Source organism: Barbus barbus (assembly GCF_936440315.1).
Source record: "Barbus barbus genome assembly, chromosome: 14".
In the NCBI taxonomy this organism is placed as follows: Eukaryota; Metazoa; Chordata; class Actinopteri; order Cypriniformes; family Cyprinidae; genus Barbus; species Barbus barbus.
The window spans coordinates 15,508,647-15,523,559 of record NC_136742.1 but is presented as its reverse complement, the minus strand read 5'-3'; the positions used below and the strand labels follow the sequence as shown (position 1 = coordinate 15,523,559).

At 37.5% G+C, this 14,913-nt stretch overlaps 1 protein-coding gene across 1 annotated transcript in view; it reads right to left on the bottom strand.

Moving 5' to 3' along the window:
• Positions 1-14,913, bottom strand: part of LOC306880186 (sec1 family domain-containing protein 2-like) — a 128,937-nt gene that overhangs the window by 112,263 nt on the left and 1,761 nt on the right. Inside the window, 1 exon segment of the mRNA XM_079433522.1 lies at positions 177-304. Within this exon segment, the coding sequence (XP_079289648.1) occupies positions 177-304 (128 nt within the window).

Sequence of the window (14,913 nt, the reverse complement as noted above, 5' to 3'; positions counted from 1 at the left end):
GTTTCAGAAAGCTCTCGGATATCATCAGAAATATCATAATTTGTGTTCCGTTTGGAACGACATGAGGATGAGTAATTAAAGGCAGAATTTACATTTTTGGGTGAACTAACCCTATAATGTTGGTAGGGAATAGGTTCTCAATGTCTCATGTAGTTTAAATGTGTGTGTGGCCTTACCTAGACTCATTTTGATCGGCAGGTTCTCTTTGCTGGCTGCCTCGACCAGTTGTCTCCTCACTTCCATCACTGCCTCCTTTTGCTTAGCAACCAGCATTGTCTCCCATAGCAACCGTGAGGTGGCAGATCTGTGGAAAACAGGCCAGGTAATAAGGACTCACCTTCTTTTATTTATAATACACATAAATGCAAGAGCTAGAAGAGAAAAGACTTCAGAACAAAAGCCAAAAATAAAATTTAAATAAGATGTTAATAATATATTATATGTGATACTGATATCAATTATTATGAAAACCCATAGTGATTTAGAAGTCAGTGTTTTATTTCACTTGATTTATTTAGTACTTTTGCAAAACAAAACCATGTGATGAATTGTGTAGAATTGGTGATGATTTGATTTCGCCCTAAGGGGTTGCAAAAACGTTTAGCAAAAGAGGGTTGCCCAAAGAACGAGAAGATCTTTCACAACAGTGTTACTCTATCCAACGATATACTACTACTGGATGAAAAAGAGCTAACAATATCAAAAGCTTTAAGAAAACTAAAAACAAAACAAAAAATTATTTTTTTAATTAAGGTTTACTGGTCAACTACAAGTTGTTGCAACATAATTTGGTGTAACCTGGATTAAGCCTTTTGCTCTAGGGCTGTTTTTCCATGAATGCAGGTCCACAAACTCCTATGGGCTCTTAAGGGAACTTCAAGGGGGTTGTGAGTTGATGAAAACCTAATAAATTATCATGTAAAACAGTATTTGATGTTTTGGGTTGTTTTTTGTGTGGTTTGGAAACCTTTTGGTTAGCATTCAGATCTTAAAGGAGTAGTTCACTTCCAGAATAAAACATTTCCTGATAATTTACTCATCCCCATGTCATCCAAGATGTTCATGTCTTTCTTTCTTCAGTCGCAAACAGAAATTCAAGTTTTTGAGGAAAATATTCCAATATTCCAAACAATATTTTTCTCCATATAGTGGACTTCAATGGCAGCCAACGGGTTGAATTTCCAAATTGCAGTTTCAATGCAGCTTCAAAGGGCTCTACACGATCTCAGCCGAGCAATAAGGGTCTTATCTAGAGAAACAATCACTCATTTTCTAAAAAACAACAACAACAACAAAAAAACTCCATCTCATTTTCTCCTCCAACTTCAAAATTGTCATTGCTGTTTTAAATTTTTTTTGTAAAGGGCATTTGACTTTTTTTGCATATCTGCCTTGTAAACACTGGGTCGGTACTTCTGCCAGCGTCATGCGTGACCTTTCCAACGTGACTACATTTATGGTTAAAATGTATATCAATTTTTATATTTTTTAGAAAACGACAGATCATTTCTCTAAATAAGACCTTTATTTCTTGGCTCTGATCGTGTAGCACCCATTGAAATTGTAATTTGGACCTTCAACCCATTGGCCAACATTAAAGTCCACTATATGGAGAAAAACCCTGGAATATTTTCCTCAATTGTTTTTTTTTTTATCTGAAGAAAGAAAGAAAAATGAGTAAATTATCAGGAAATTTTTATTCTGGAAGTGAACTAATCATTTAAACCACTGTACATCCTTTAAACATCTTTTAACTTGACATGGCATCTTAAATACTTAGCACCCCAGAAGTAGTCAAATCACAACAGCAAAAGACAATCCATTAAGTATGTGTTTACATAGAACAACAATTAAAAACAGTGTAGATTGACACTTGAACATGTCCCCAGTCTTTCTGTCTTGCTCTGTTGACCATTCATCATTTTCTCCTACCCATCCATCAGGAGTAAACAGCTCCATCTTAAGTAACTGTACAATCATTATTCAGCAAGTGTTTCTCAAATGATCTCCTCTTATGACATGTGATAATGAGACATCATCATTCCGTTCTTCATCACTGGCTCCTCCTCTTCCTGTCTTTAATCATCTGCTGGATTGTGTGTGCGTGTGTGTTCCGGCTTATGTGCTGCTTGTCATATTAATCAGGCATTGGAAACTTCACACAAACTCTTGATAAGAGAACTGACAGAATAAAATGAAATTGTGGGGGCTGGGCAGCCTGAGAAAACACATCATGTGAATAAGCAGAATTTTGAGGAAAGGACAAGAGGAGAAGAAGAGCAAAAGACTGAGAAAGTGAGGGTGCAGGACATGAAATAAGGGAAAGAAATGCGAACGAGGCAGAGGAGAGACACATGAGGGCAAGCGACGGAGGGTGGTGGTGTTGTAATGACACTGAAACCAAATGTTAAACCTGCTCTGTTTTTCTTTTACTCTTTTTGTTTTTCCTCTCTCCCTCGGTCTATTTCTCTCTCTCCCTTTCTAACAGTTGCGATGTGTTGGATCTCAGCTGTAATGTGTTCCAGACAGAGTTTTGGCAGTGCTAGAGAGAGGCCTGACTCCATTACTCCAAAAACGAGACAAATAGTGGGGGAACAAAAATGAGGAGGACAAAAGCCTACATAATAAACATGGGGCTTGTTGTTCTAAAGCGCAGACTTGTGTCGGGAATTACGAGCGGAGGGACAGTACAAAAACATGGCAGATAACGCAAGAACGCAAACCGGCTCAGTAATCTGGAGATATGTGAAATGTGACCAAAAAAAAGGGGGAAAATTGGAGAAAAATAAGATCACATGATGGGCTGGTCACACTTCCTTGCCGATTCTTGCGAAAGCAGAAAAAAGTTAGATTTTTTTTTAACAGACTGTAAAAGCAAGGAATGCGGAGCCCATTGTGTTTTCAGATTACACTAGATTAAGCACCATGAAAGTAACCTAAAACAACAGACAAGAATATAATGAATGTGTACACTACCAGTCAAAAGTCAGGACACACTTGAGTGAATCCATGTTTCCCATGATCGTAAAAACCTTTCCATTTGAAGTCTTATGCTTAAAGGCTTAACATTAAGTAAAAATAAATTAAAAATACATTAGATGAGTTTGGCCAGCAAAACAAAACAAAAACAATTTTCATGAATTCAGGGGATTCATGAATTGCATTGGCAATGGCAAGTGAAGGAAAAGCAGTCAACAAATATCCAGCATGTGAACTCCTTCAAAAGCTAAACTATAAGATACTTTTAACATTTTCTGGTCAATACATAATTCCCATATTCAATTTGTGTAAATTCATAGTTGCCTACAGTAAGAATGACTAGGTTTTGAGTGGTAGTAAATACAGACTACATCAAGGCATCATAAAGAGATCTTTAATGGACGAGTAGATGTTCTGCAACCCTGAGCAAGCACAAATCTTTGAAACTCGGTCAAGTATGTTACATATTTGTGAGTAGGTAGTGTGTCCGGTGCAATGAGGCTGAACTGATTTTGCATGTCGTAAACAGATGCACACATAGTCAGCGTAGTTTACATGCCAGAGTTAAGACTGGACCCTCTCTGTGTGCATTTGTATGTGGACTCTGCGTGTATTCCAGGAAGATGAGGGGTCCGCTTGGAATGTTTCGGAGGGGCAACATGGTTCCAATTTACCCCAAAACCTCCCCCCTTCTTTACTCCACTCCTCTCCTGCAGTGTTCCCTAGGCTCGATGTCCTGACAAGGGGGTTCAGTGAGTTTGTGCTGCATTAGTACTCTAACCTATGGAGGGCAGTGTTGGTCTGCAAAAACTAAATATTTATTACCCATTCCCGCCACAACCTCCTTGTAAGGTCCAGTGTGTGTGTGTGTGTGTGTGTGTGGTAGGTAGGGGAAGTTCAGAGTTCCTGGAAACACATGACTGAGCACTTAAGAATTGACTTCAACTGACTGAGTATGCCTGAACGCCTTAAGATCTGACTTTATACACGCACAGACACTAAATTGCATCCAAAATTGTTCCAAAATGTGATCAACAATAATTAGATGCTGTTTCTCAATAATGTTTCGGGTGTGTTGTAATGTAACACGCATTTTAAATAAAATCCAAAACATGGAGCCAATGTTAAACCCGCAATTTTATACAGATGTGATGTTATGATGCCATAATCATTGTGACAGGCAGATTGATTTAGTAGACAGTGATTAAGTCTGTGTTTATCAACAACAGGAAACAAACAAACCCACTCGTTAGCAGCATTCAATCCAGGTCAGTTATTCTTCAATTACGCCCACTTCCAGGACTAATGATACTATGCACACATATGCTTACACACACTAGGAGACCTGGCAGACTCTCCATGGGTGAGGTGTGTGTTTTTCTGTGCTCATTACAATCTGTAACAGGACTCTGAGAGAAATAAACAAAACTAAAAATAAGAATAAAAAACAAAAGCAAGCAGAAACCTGGATTCATCATCAGAGAAACGAGAGTGCACACAGTCCAGTTTTTTTTTTTTCCTGTCAGGGTTTGATAAAGGAAAGAGCAAAGGAAATAGGAGTGCAAAAAGTTTCTTAAATCTGAAAAGTATCACCAAAGCGAGCCTGCCATTTTCACTTCAAAGACAAATGTCATCTGTCTCTTAAAGAGATTGGACAAAGACTGTTTTGTAAGCGTCATTTGGAGAAGTACTGGAGATGGCAAACAAAGAGACTTTAATAAATTGTTTCTAGCCTTTAGATCCACATAGAATGAGATTATGTAATTGGCGGTTTTCATTGATAACTGCAGCTGAATATTTAATATTTTGGCTTGGTTTGATGTGTGGTTTTAACAGGTATTTTAGTGAGCCCTGTGAGATCTAGCCATACAACTGCCTCTCTGTTGCAATTACCATTCAGGTCTCCACATCACCAGTTATTTTACTGTGATATAATGGTATTATTGCATATATAAGAATGTAAAAGAAGCAGTTTTTTTATATTGTGCACACTATGATTTATAACAGTAAAAATAGTCAAAACAGAAGTTTCATTATATATATATATATATATATATATATATAATAAACTTTTTTGCTCTTCTTAAAAATTTTAAACTATAATTTATTTCTGTTATGGCAAAGTAGTCATATTCCAGTCTTCAGTGTCACATGGTCCATCAGAAATCATTCTAATATGCTGATTTACTGCTCAAGAAACATTTCTTATTATAGCCATGTTGAAAAGAGTCATGGTGCTCATAAATGTCTTTTTGAACAATTGAATGCATCCTTGCTTACAAATAAATAATCATTCTTTCTGACCTAAAACATTTGAATGTAATAAAAATAAACATATATACATAAATGCAAGTTGTAACTATATTTACTGTTTGATTTTTGTGTTGAATGGTTCAATTAAGTTTACAGACATTTTTAGTGGCTATATCTCTCTCTATAAAGATAAGTATCATTCTGCTAAAATCTTTAAGCTAAAAATTCTACACACATAAAAGCAACATCCTGTTACATAAATGTAAAAAAGACTGGCACAGACAAACTCACAAAAATACACATTGCAAATCTCTCGCATCTGTAGCTCATTTTGTTTCATGTGAGACTCCCTGAGCGGAAGATAAATCCCAGAGAGCAGACACTAACCTTTAATACACAATGAATGGGAGCACAGTCACAGGTTCAGGAGCAGCTGCTGGCGCACTCACAGCCCACTGGGGGTTTAGAGTTTCTGCATGTATCAATACTGCATGTCTTCATCTCATTTCAATCTACTTATTCCTCCAGCTCCATTACAAATAGATTGACTTGACAATCAGAGGGAGGAGAGGACAAAATGACAACAGGAGCAGAGGAAAGGATAGAAAAGACTAGAAGAAAAACAAGTTGAGAAGAGACAAGATGATGAGAAACAAACCAAGATGAGAAGAAATAAACAGAAGAGAAACAAGATGATGAGAAACAAACCAGAAGAGGAGACACAAGAGGAGAAGACACAAACTGACATGAGAAGAAATCAGATGAGAATAAGAGAGACAAGATGATGAGACACAAACCAAGATGAGAAGAAATGAGATCAAAAGAAGAGACAGGATGATGAGACACAAACTGACATGAGAAGAAATGAAATGAGAAGAGGAGGAGACACAAATCGAGATGAGAAGAAATGAGACGAGAAGAACAGACAAGATGATAAGACACAAACTGGGATGGGAAGAAATTAGATAAGAAAAGGAGACACAAGATGAGAAGACTAATATGAGATGGAGAAGACTGATATGAGATGGAGAAGAAATAAAAAGGAGATCAGAGAAGAAAAAAAAAGATGAGGAGGCACAAACTAAGATGAGAAGTTGAGATGGAGATGAGAAGACGACGAGAAGGAGAGAACTTGAGATGAAGTGAGACAAGGAGAGGGGAGATAAGACAAGATAACATTTAATGAGATGAGACAAGGTTAGATGGGATTAAAAAAAAAGCTCTACTTTTTTTTTTTTTTAAATATGTTCCAAAAGCTATAAATCTCTAAGTCAGAGTTGTATGTGGGCCTAAAGTGAGACTAACACCATATTCTGATTTAACAACTGACCTGTCAATCAGAGACAGGGAACTAGTGGGAGGGATACAGCAGAGGCTATGATCTGTCAACAAAGACTCAAGCACTCAATGCTAAGCATGACAAATGTGACAAATGAATGACAGAGTCTTTTTAACTGCCAGTAAAATAGTGTGTGATATATGTGTCTTCTCTCTAATGTTGTTTTCTCACAGTGCAGTGTGGTCCATTTCTTTCCCCTCTACATACACACAATACCACTTTCATGGCGATATCCTCATCAGCTCTAGTATAACATACATGTTTAATGATGGCTGGACAGGGCACACAGTTGGGTAGACGGTAGTAAAACATAGGGTAGAAGTGTGGAGGGTGTGTCACACACCCTTACATAAGCAAGGACATAGTTGAAGTATCCCACACACACAAAATCAAAGCACCACCACTCTACCGCAGTGCCAAGAACAACCTATTACACCAGCCTGACTGGAATGCACCTGACCACACACACGCAATCTTCCAATCCAAAAACAGATTCTTGGCCAATTGCAATTGTCTATTTGTATTACTGGAGCGGGGAATAAAGCAGTTAGACAGGTTGGTTGATGTTGCAGTAGAGCAGAACAGTCCTCTTTTCTAGCTAACCAAATGTGAAGTCTTGAAATCTGCTATAACCGAAATTTCACACAGAGAACAATCCATCCCAACAGAGACTGCATATGCTACCATTTCGAAGAACATAAATTCATGTCCTTAGTGAAGTATTTCAAAGCCAACCTACCAAAACGCCAGACACGGCTTTCATTACAAAGACGCTCAGATTTCTCTCACAACCACACTAAAATCACAGAGAGATCTGGACATTTCTCCAGACCTGAATAGGCTCAGTGTACAACTAGACTGTTATTAAAAGTTGGCGTTCGCACAGGCGAGTAAGAGGAAGTCTCCTATCAGCAGCTCGTGCCGGTCGCCTCAAAACGGCCGTCTGAAATGACCACCCATAACAACACTAAATCCAGCGACCCTGAAACAGAGCCTACAATTACAAAGGGAAACACCATACAATAAAGAAGGCAAAATTAGCCAGACAGCCCACAATTAGGATCTTAAAATAAGACCTTTTGTAAATATTTTTCAGAGCCTATAGATATTGCTGGGCTAGAATAACACAATGCAGCCAATTACATTCACCTGAGCTGACATGAACAACGCCAACATCAGCACTGCATGGCTAGGCCACAAAAACCCAGTAAGAACCATTATTATTAGCGGTGTTTGTTAAGGCAAACATCCCTATTAGTATTGCTCACTCACTTGGGTTACAGACTGAACAGACTCCACTTATAGACTCCACTTCTGTTCAAAATAATGTGTTCTACATAAGAAAAATAGAAACCCAGGCTCACTGGAAAAAATTGCCTGTGGCAACCTTTGTGCAAAATTATATTACATCACATTTTGTACGTTTAATAACACGTTCAAAGTGAAATGTCCAGTAAGTGGGGCTAAAAGTGCACCAGTTTATCTAAGAGAGAAACATGAATCTGACGATCATTTTTGTACACATCGCGGTGAAAACACTATTATGTTAAAGCTATTGCGTTTGAAAATAATGGAGCTCCTACACTAAACCCTACCCTAAACCTAACCATTACAAAAGCAAACATAATATAAAAATGCATTTGCTGAAGCAACCATGCCTTTTTTGGTTTATTCTACATGTCTGATCTCTTTTATTGTAACTTACGTTTCACCGGATGTGTACAAGAGTGCTGTACATCACAAGTGTATTGCTGTACTAGGTGAGTTACCAAGCAAGCTTACTTCATCAGAAAAGTCATACATATGGAGCTGGTTATGCAATGTAAATGTCAAAATGTATTTTTTCACACAAAATTTGTGTGTAAAAGAATGGAAGTTGCTGGTATTGTACAGACACTAGTGTTAATTTCAAATGGAAACTTTAGTCAAATGTATGTAAAGTGTTTTTAGAGTTCTGCAAATGTATGGGTAGAGGGTGAAATATCCCTTTAAAGTTTAGTGTAAACTCACCCTGTATCTGTTGTGCTGCAGACATGACTGATACCTCAAACAGTGCAGGGTTTTGAGGTGTGCTATTTTCTATTTTTTAAAGATTAGGCTTACAATTTACACCTAGTGGATTACAAAGCAGGAAAAAAAAAAAATTCAATAGACTTATCTTGAGGCGAGAATATCAAAGAGACTTGTACAAAACGAGTATGCTCTATTGATTTTGGCCAGTAAGCAAACACCCCAAACATCCCAGCAAAGAGCTAAAAAAAAAACACTTTAAAGGCTTAAATATAAAAGCTACAATTTGAACCAAAAGCCAAAACCTATTCAAAAACATTTTATTTCCTTATTCTTTAGAAACCACTCATAATGTAATCTAGTAGTGAGATTGTTTACATGCATAGTTATAATCGAGCTACTGCTGGTTTTGTACTCAAGCTACAGTCTTCATCTGTCTGTCCAGTATACACGCGATAATGCCAAATCGATCATTTAAAGGGTTAAACACACTTTGCGTGCCACCTCTGTCTTTTGAAAAGGGGATCACAAATGAAAAACTGATAAATGAACTTTTAAAATGCATATAATTCCATTCATTGTGACGGCAAATTTTTCACAGACAAGCAAAACTCAAATTTGTTTTCAGAAATCTCTAGGTAGGATGCTGCAGTAGAGGAATGAAACTGAAGCATTACACTATTTGGCTTTAGATGATCTGTCTGATATGTGCATATTCTTTGACCCAGAATATTGGACTGGCAAAACTCGGTCAGAAATGAATGACTTAGCTGGAATTATACAACTGTCTCGAGAGACGTTTAAGGACATTAAGAGTCTAGGGAGTAGAGTTGCTCACTTGAGGATCAGCTGGGCCCTGTCAGAATGCATCAAGAGCTTCGATATTTGCCTGGAGCCTGTCTAGACTCTGCTAAACAAACCCTAGGCTTGTGACTCGCTTCCCTGCTGAGCTAAAGCTAGAAATCCCCACGCTCACATTGAATGGATTTGACTGCGTGGAACTGGCCTGGTTCCCCTCCACTGAGTCCTGGTGCTCCAGCCGAGAATAAGCTGGCCTGAAAAAGAGGGAACTTGTGTAGATACAGAGAGAGTGGGCAAGACAAATGCTTTTTTTTACCCTGAAACCTAAATTAGAAACATAAGAGAGGTGAAAAACACTGAACATGACATTCTAGGGAATACTAAAACTACACGCAGCAACACAAAAACACTCTCATGAGCAACCAACCATTACTCAGTTAATGTGCAGATAACGTCATGACAGAATGAGCACATACTGAGGTAATTAGCACACACGCCTACACAAGTACTAACAGATAATTGAAAACAACATTAAAAGACAAAATCTAATACTGTATCTCAAAGCAGTCAGCAACACTTTAAAAGCGTATATGATTTTCTTGTTCATTGTCAGTACAAGTACTATTATTTACCAACTATATATATCATTTATAAAAATCGAAGTTTATTGTATTTTTCTTCATATAAATGAATCATTCTGCCACATTTTAAGAGAATTAATCATTCTGCCACATTTTCTGTTTTGCCTAAAACAATTTATTTTTAACATTAACATTTTAAATAATTTTTTATTCATTTTAAATGATTATGTTTATTATAATATAATATAATATATTATATAATGCATTGATTGCATTTGTAAAACAGAATGAAGAAAAGTTCTGTAAATCAGTTCCATGATGTAGCATTTGAACCAATCAGACACACAACTATTTGTTATATTTAACAAATAATCTCTTATGCATCGTCTTGGATGATCTAATTGAGAGTGAATATTACATGTTGATACCTATGCAACATATTAGTGTCCTAAGAATCTTTAGTAGTTTGTGCATTAACCCCTGGCGAATTACCTATGCAAATGACCATTTTCAGAGACAAAGAGTGGTAAAACTTTCCCTCCAAAAGTTCAGGACACCATTGGCTCTTTGACACCCCAGAGGTGTGACCTCTATAGTAGATAAAGCTCTCACATCAGTGACGCCCAGGCAGTCTGCGGTTCTGTTAGATCCTAAGAGGATGAGAAGGATGTGAGCTCCTCAGAGACCCTTAAGTTTTGCGCCAGGCCTTGCGGCCTTGACTTTCCATTCAACCAAGGATCCTCGGATCTCAGCAGATCTCTTTCTTAGCTCTTTTTCCCTTTCTACCTGGGAAGAAACTCCCAATTACCACCGAGCCAGAATAACATCTTGTGGAGTTCATCACCCTTCAAACCCGGAAGAACTTGAAGAACTCCAACACCACCAAACATTCAAACCATCAGAACTTTCATCCGAGACTGCATCCGGACACTCGTTCAACAACCAAAGGCAATGCAAGTATCGTACATTTAACTAAACGCAACAGAGATTTAGTATAAGTTATAGACCCCGTTATAAACGGCACTGATGGTTTCACTCGGGCAGTTAACTGACTCTTTCCATAACTGGTTTCTCTAATGGCTTCATTCATCCACTTTAACTCCCCTCTGTATGTATGCGTGAGTGTATGTTTATTCGTTTGTTTTTTTAGATTAGTTATGTGTTAGCGTTTAGTTAATAAAAGTTGTGTGCAAAAATTACATGAGTTTCTGATTCTGCCTTGCAAATTAAATGTCTCTTTACGATTTTGACCCTCGCTACATGCTCTAATGCATTAATAGGAAAGTATTTTCTGTGGCCAAGGAAATATCCTTTTTTAGAGTTGATATGAATTTACACTGAATGTTCGCTGGATGAACAGATTAGTTGATGGCAATTTAATTCTGCTACAGTTATTACTGTCAGCTGATTTAAATAATTGTAATTATTTATATACAATTCCCTTTTGAGCCAATTTGCTACAATGACTATAAATCTAATTCTGATAAACCAAAGTAAGGTTATCTGTGAATACTGTACTGTCGTTATTCCACATTCAACATTTTGAAAACCTCCATGGATTATGTGCTCCACATATAGGGTGGCTTATGTACAGTGACAAATGAATCTAGAGTGTCAGGTACACACCACCTCATCTCTGCATTAGGATGCACGTTCAGGCCAGGCTTATTTAGGCTCAGAGCATGCTCTTTACAGTCCTTCAGAGAAATGTGCCAAGCCTGTCAGATGAGCCCTGTTTCACTCTGTTCTAGTCAAGCACATGATCGACCAAGCAAAAAGGCATTTACGCATAAGGCTAAGATTTGCATAGACTTATAATACACATCTCATTAAGGCGAAGAATCTCTTCAGTGGTTTTGTGTTGACCAATTAATGTTTCGTCTCCACGCCATCTGGCTAACAGTGAGCTCTTGTATATTTACATGGAGGTCTCAAGAGTGTGTTTGTACTCAGCTCTGCGATGCTACTGTAACCAGCTAATGGCGGTGAAGGGATGTGGTCATGTGTCTGCATCTGTGTGTGTATTGTGTAGGTAAAAAAGCAGATTTGATGCTCTCAACAACAGTGACTGAACAAGGTTTAGATGCAAATAGGCACAATGAGAGCCCACAATGGAGACCAGACACATCTGGCGGCTTTGGCGGCACAAAATGTCAAAGGTGAAACTGGTTTATTCATTGATATAGCTCATAGAGAACTTCCTAGCCCATTAACTCAATCACTCTGGAGCTGAATTCTTTCCACAGGCAAATGTGCTCTCTGAATCCCTGCCTGATGGGATCTGGAAAGAAAACCGACATGCGAAACAAGTTCCTCCTTTAACAAACCCTCACGTCTAACATGTGGTTTAGACCTAATGGGTCGTAAACAGCGCTTGGGTTTCCATGTTAATGTCATTTGACTTCCAGATGAAGTAGGTTTAGTTTTCACATTGCTGCTTGCTTAAAAAAAATCTTGTATCAAGAGAATATTTTGTCACTATACAATGATCCACCACAAAATCATCTGTCAGAAAGGTTATATGGTGTCAATTACCCCAAACATTTTAACAGTTGATGTTTTCACTCAAAACGGAGTTCAGTCAAAGGCCATTTGTGCAATACATGTACAAAACATTCCCATCCAAAAAGCATGACTGGGTTCATTTAGGAAAAATATAATTTTCCATTCAGACAGTGAGCGAGTTCACCAAATACGTGTTAAAACAATTGGGCAGCATGACAATATTACACAGAACAGCAGAAACTTAGGGTCATTTTTTACCACATCCAACCTCGTAGGAAATGACATCGGCAAAAACTCCAGCAAAGCCATTTAGTTATTCAAATACACATTTATGATGACTAAAGAAATGGTGGTTCTCCATTAAAAATACTTGGCTGGGCATTGTTCCTGTGCCAACATGTGTGTAACCAAGTCTCATGGTTTCCTCAGATCTTCCCTGCTGTGGACAGAAAGACTTTGAGAACATTCATGATTATGCAATATATTTCTCTAATCCTTTACCAGAACTGAGGTTTCTGGTCTAAACCAAACTACAGTAGGGACATTACCCTTTGCGCAGTGATGACAAAGGGCCAGTTTTACTAAACAGGGCAAATTAGAGCAAGAGTGCAATTCCAACACAGTGCTCATTTCATTTGAATTAATTTTAATACTCTCCTCTCATAAATTGCGTCTGAAAGGGAAACTCCTACATATGCATATTCAATAAGGTCAGGCGCAAAAATAACTGAGTCCACGCCTTTTCAGCGCTAGTTCATCCTTAGTAAATCCTGACAGTACAATTTTAATGCTCAAAGACAGTTTGCGCTGGCGTAAACTGTTAGTAAAACTGGCCCAAAACCATCAGATAAATGGGTCAAAAAAAAATGTATGTGGAAATGCAGCTTAATAGAGCTGCTGTGGTCTATTATGTCCTCAATAATTTTAAAAACAAAGTAATGACAAGAAAAAAGTCCTCTGCAGATACTGAATTCTGAAGTACCAGGTCTCGCAAAAACTTTTTCAATACACAAATATCAATGAAAAGTTTTATTTTACTATGTACAGGGTATCTGTAAAAATTTTAAAAAATCAATTTAAGGCAATTTATGGACCTTTTTAAGAGCTGCACAAGTAAAATTAACAGTGTATGAGTGGGGTTGGACAATGTCTAAGGCAACATTTTAAGCCATAGAATGACATGATTTACAGTTTAGATACACGTTTCCACACACAAAAAACATCTTATAAAATGGCATTTCAGCTTTTAAACCATTTTTATGAAAAGCAATTGAGCAGCATGACAATATTACACAGAACAGCAGAAACTTAATTGTTTAGATTTTTAGAAGGCACATTAACTTCTTTCACATTTACAACTCTCTGTTTACTGCATAAAAAACATGGGTCGAAATTCGCACTGATCTGAACATAAGATAGGCACACTGGAAATGCAAATTCATTCTCTTCCAAATATATGCAAATATAGCGGCTTCTCCGGTAACGGCTGTACATTAAGCAGCACCGCGCTCATATGCGCTGCTTTATCAGGCATTATAAGCAAGATGAAATCAAAATGCCAAAAACACATTTCTGAGGACAGACGGTTCCCTTCAGAGACACATTCACATAAAGGCATCTGCGCCGTGTTTTGACTTTGATTTATTCAAGGATATCATTTCCTTTTGAAGTTTAATCCAGCTGTAACACGATTCTTGTCTTTCCATCCCCAACTGTAAAATCTCTTGAAATTATAATGAAAACTTTTCTTTTACCATTTAATGTATTTAAAACTTTTATGGCCTTAAATTTGATACAACTAAATTTTAAGGACCCGCGGGATCCCTGTATTTCAGGCAACCTGTCGGGCAGGCCAGTGATGCATTTTGGTAGCCCCACTGGAAAACGCAGTAGCCCTGGGACGTTGGGCTAGCGATTTTGCGAGCCCTGAGTACTCTTTGTTCTATTGCCTGTCATTTGTTTCTTTGTTCTTTATTTTAAAAGTGACTGTTTACTTGTGATTTTTGAAGCTCTAATTACATTTTGCATGTGTGAGCACATGTGAGCATATTTATATTAGTGCTGTCAAACGATTAATCGCGATTAATCACATATAAATTAAAAGTTTTTGTGTACATACAGGTTTGGAGTAACATGAGGTTTCCAATTTTTGGTTAAACTATCCCTTTAAGTACAACGCTATTCAGTTCCAAAATCAAACCCTAGATCTAAACCTAAATGTTTGTTAAATGAGTTAATATTACAACCAGCCCATCTTAAAAATTTAATCAGTTTTAAAAGATGTTTAAAAAAATTAAATACTGAAAATTCAAATAACGTGTAGCTTTAAAAACAGTAATGGAGTTGTAACATGATCTCATCGCATATTCATCATCTGGCCTTTACAATAGTGCTTTAGGGCATTTTCTAAACCGACTTTAGTTTTCTGAGCTAAAGAATTAACTT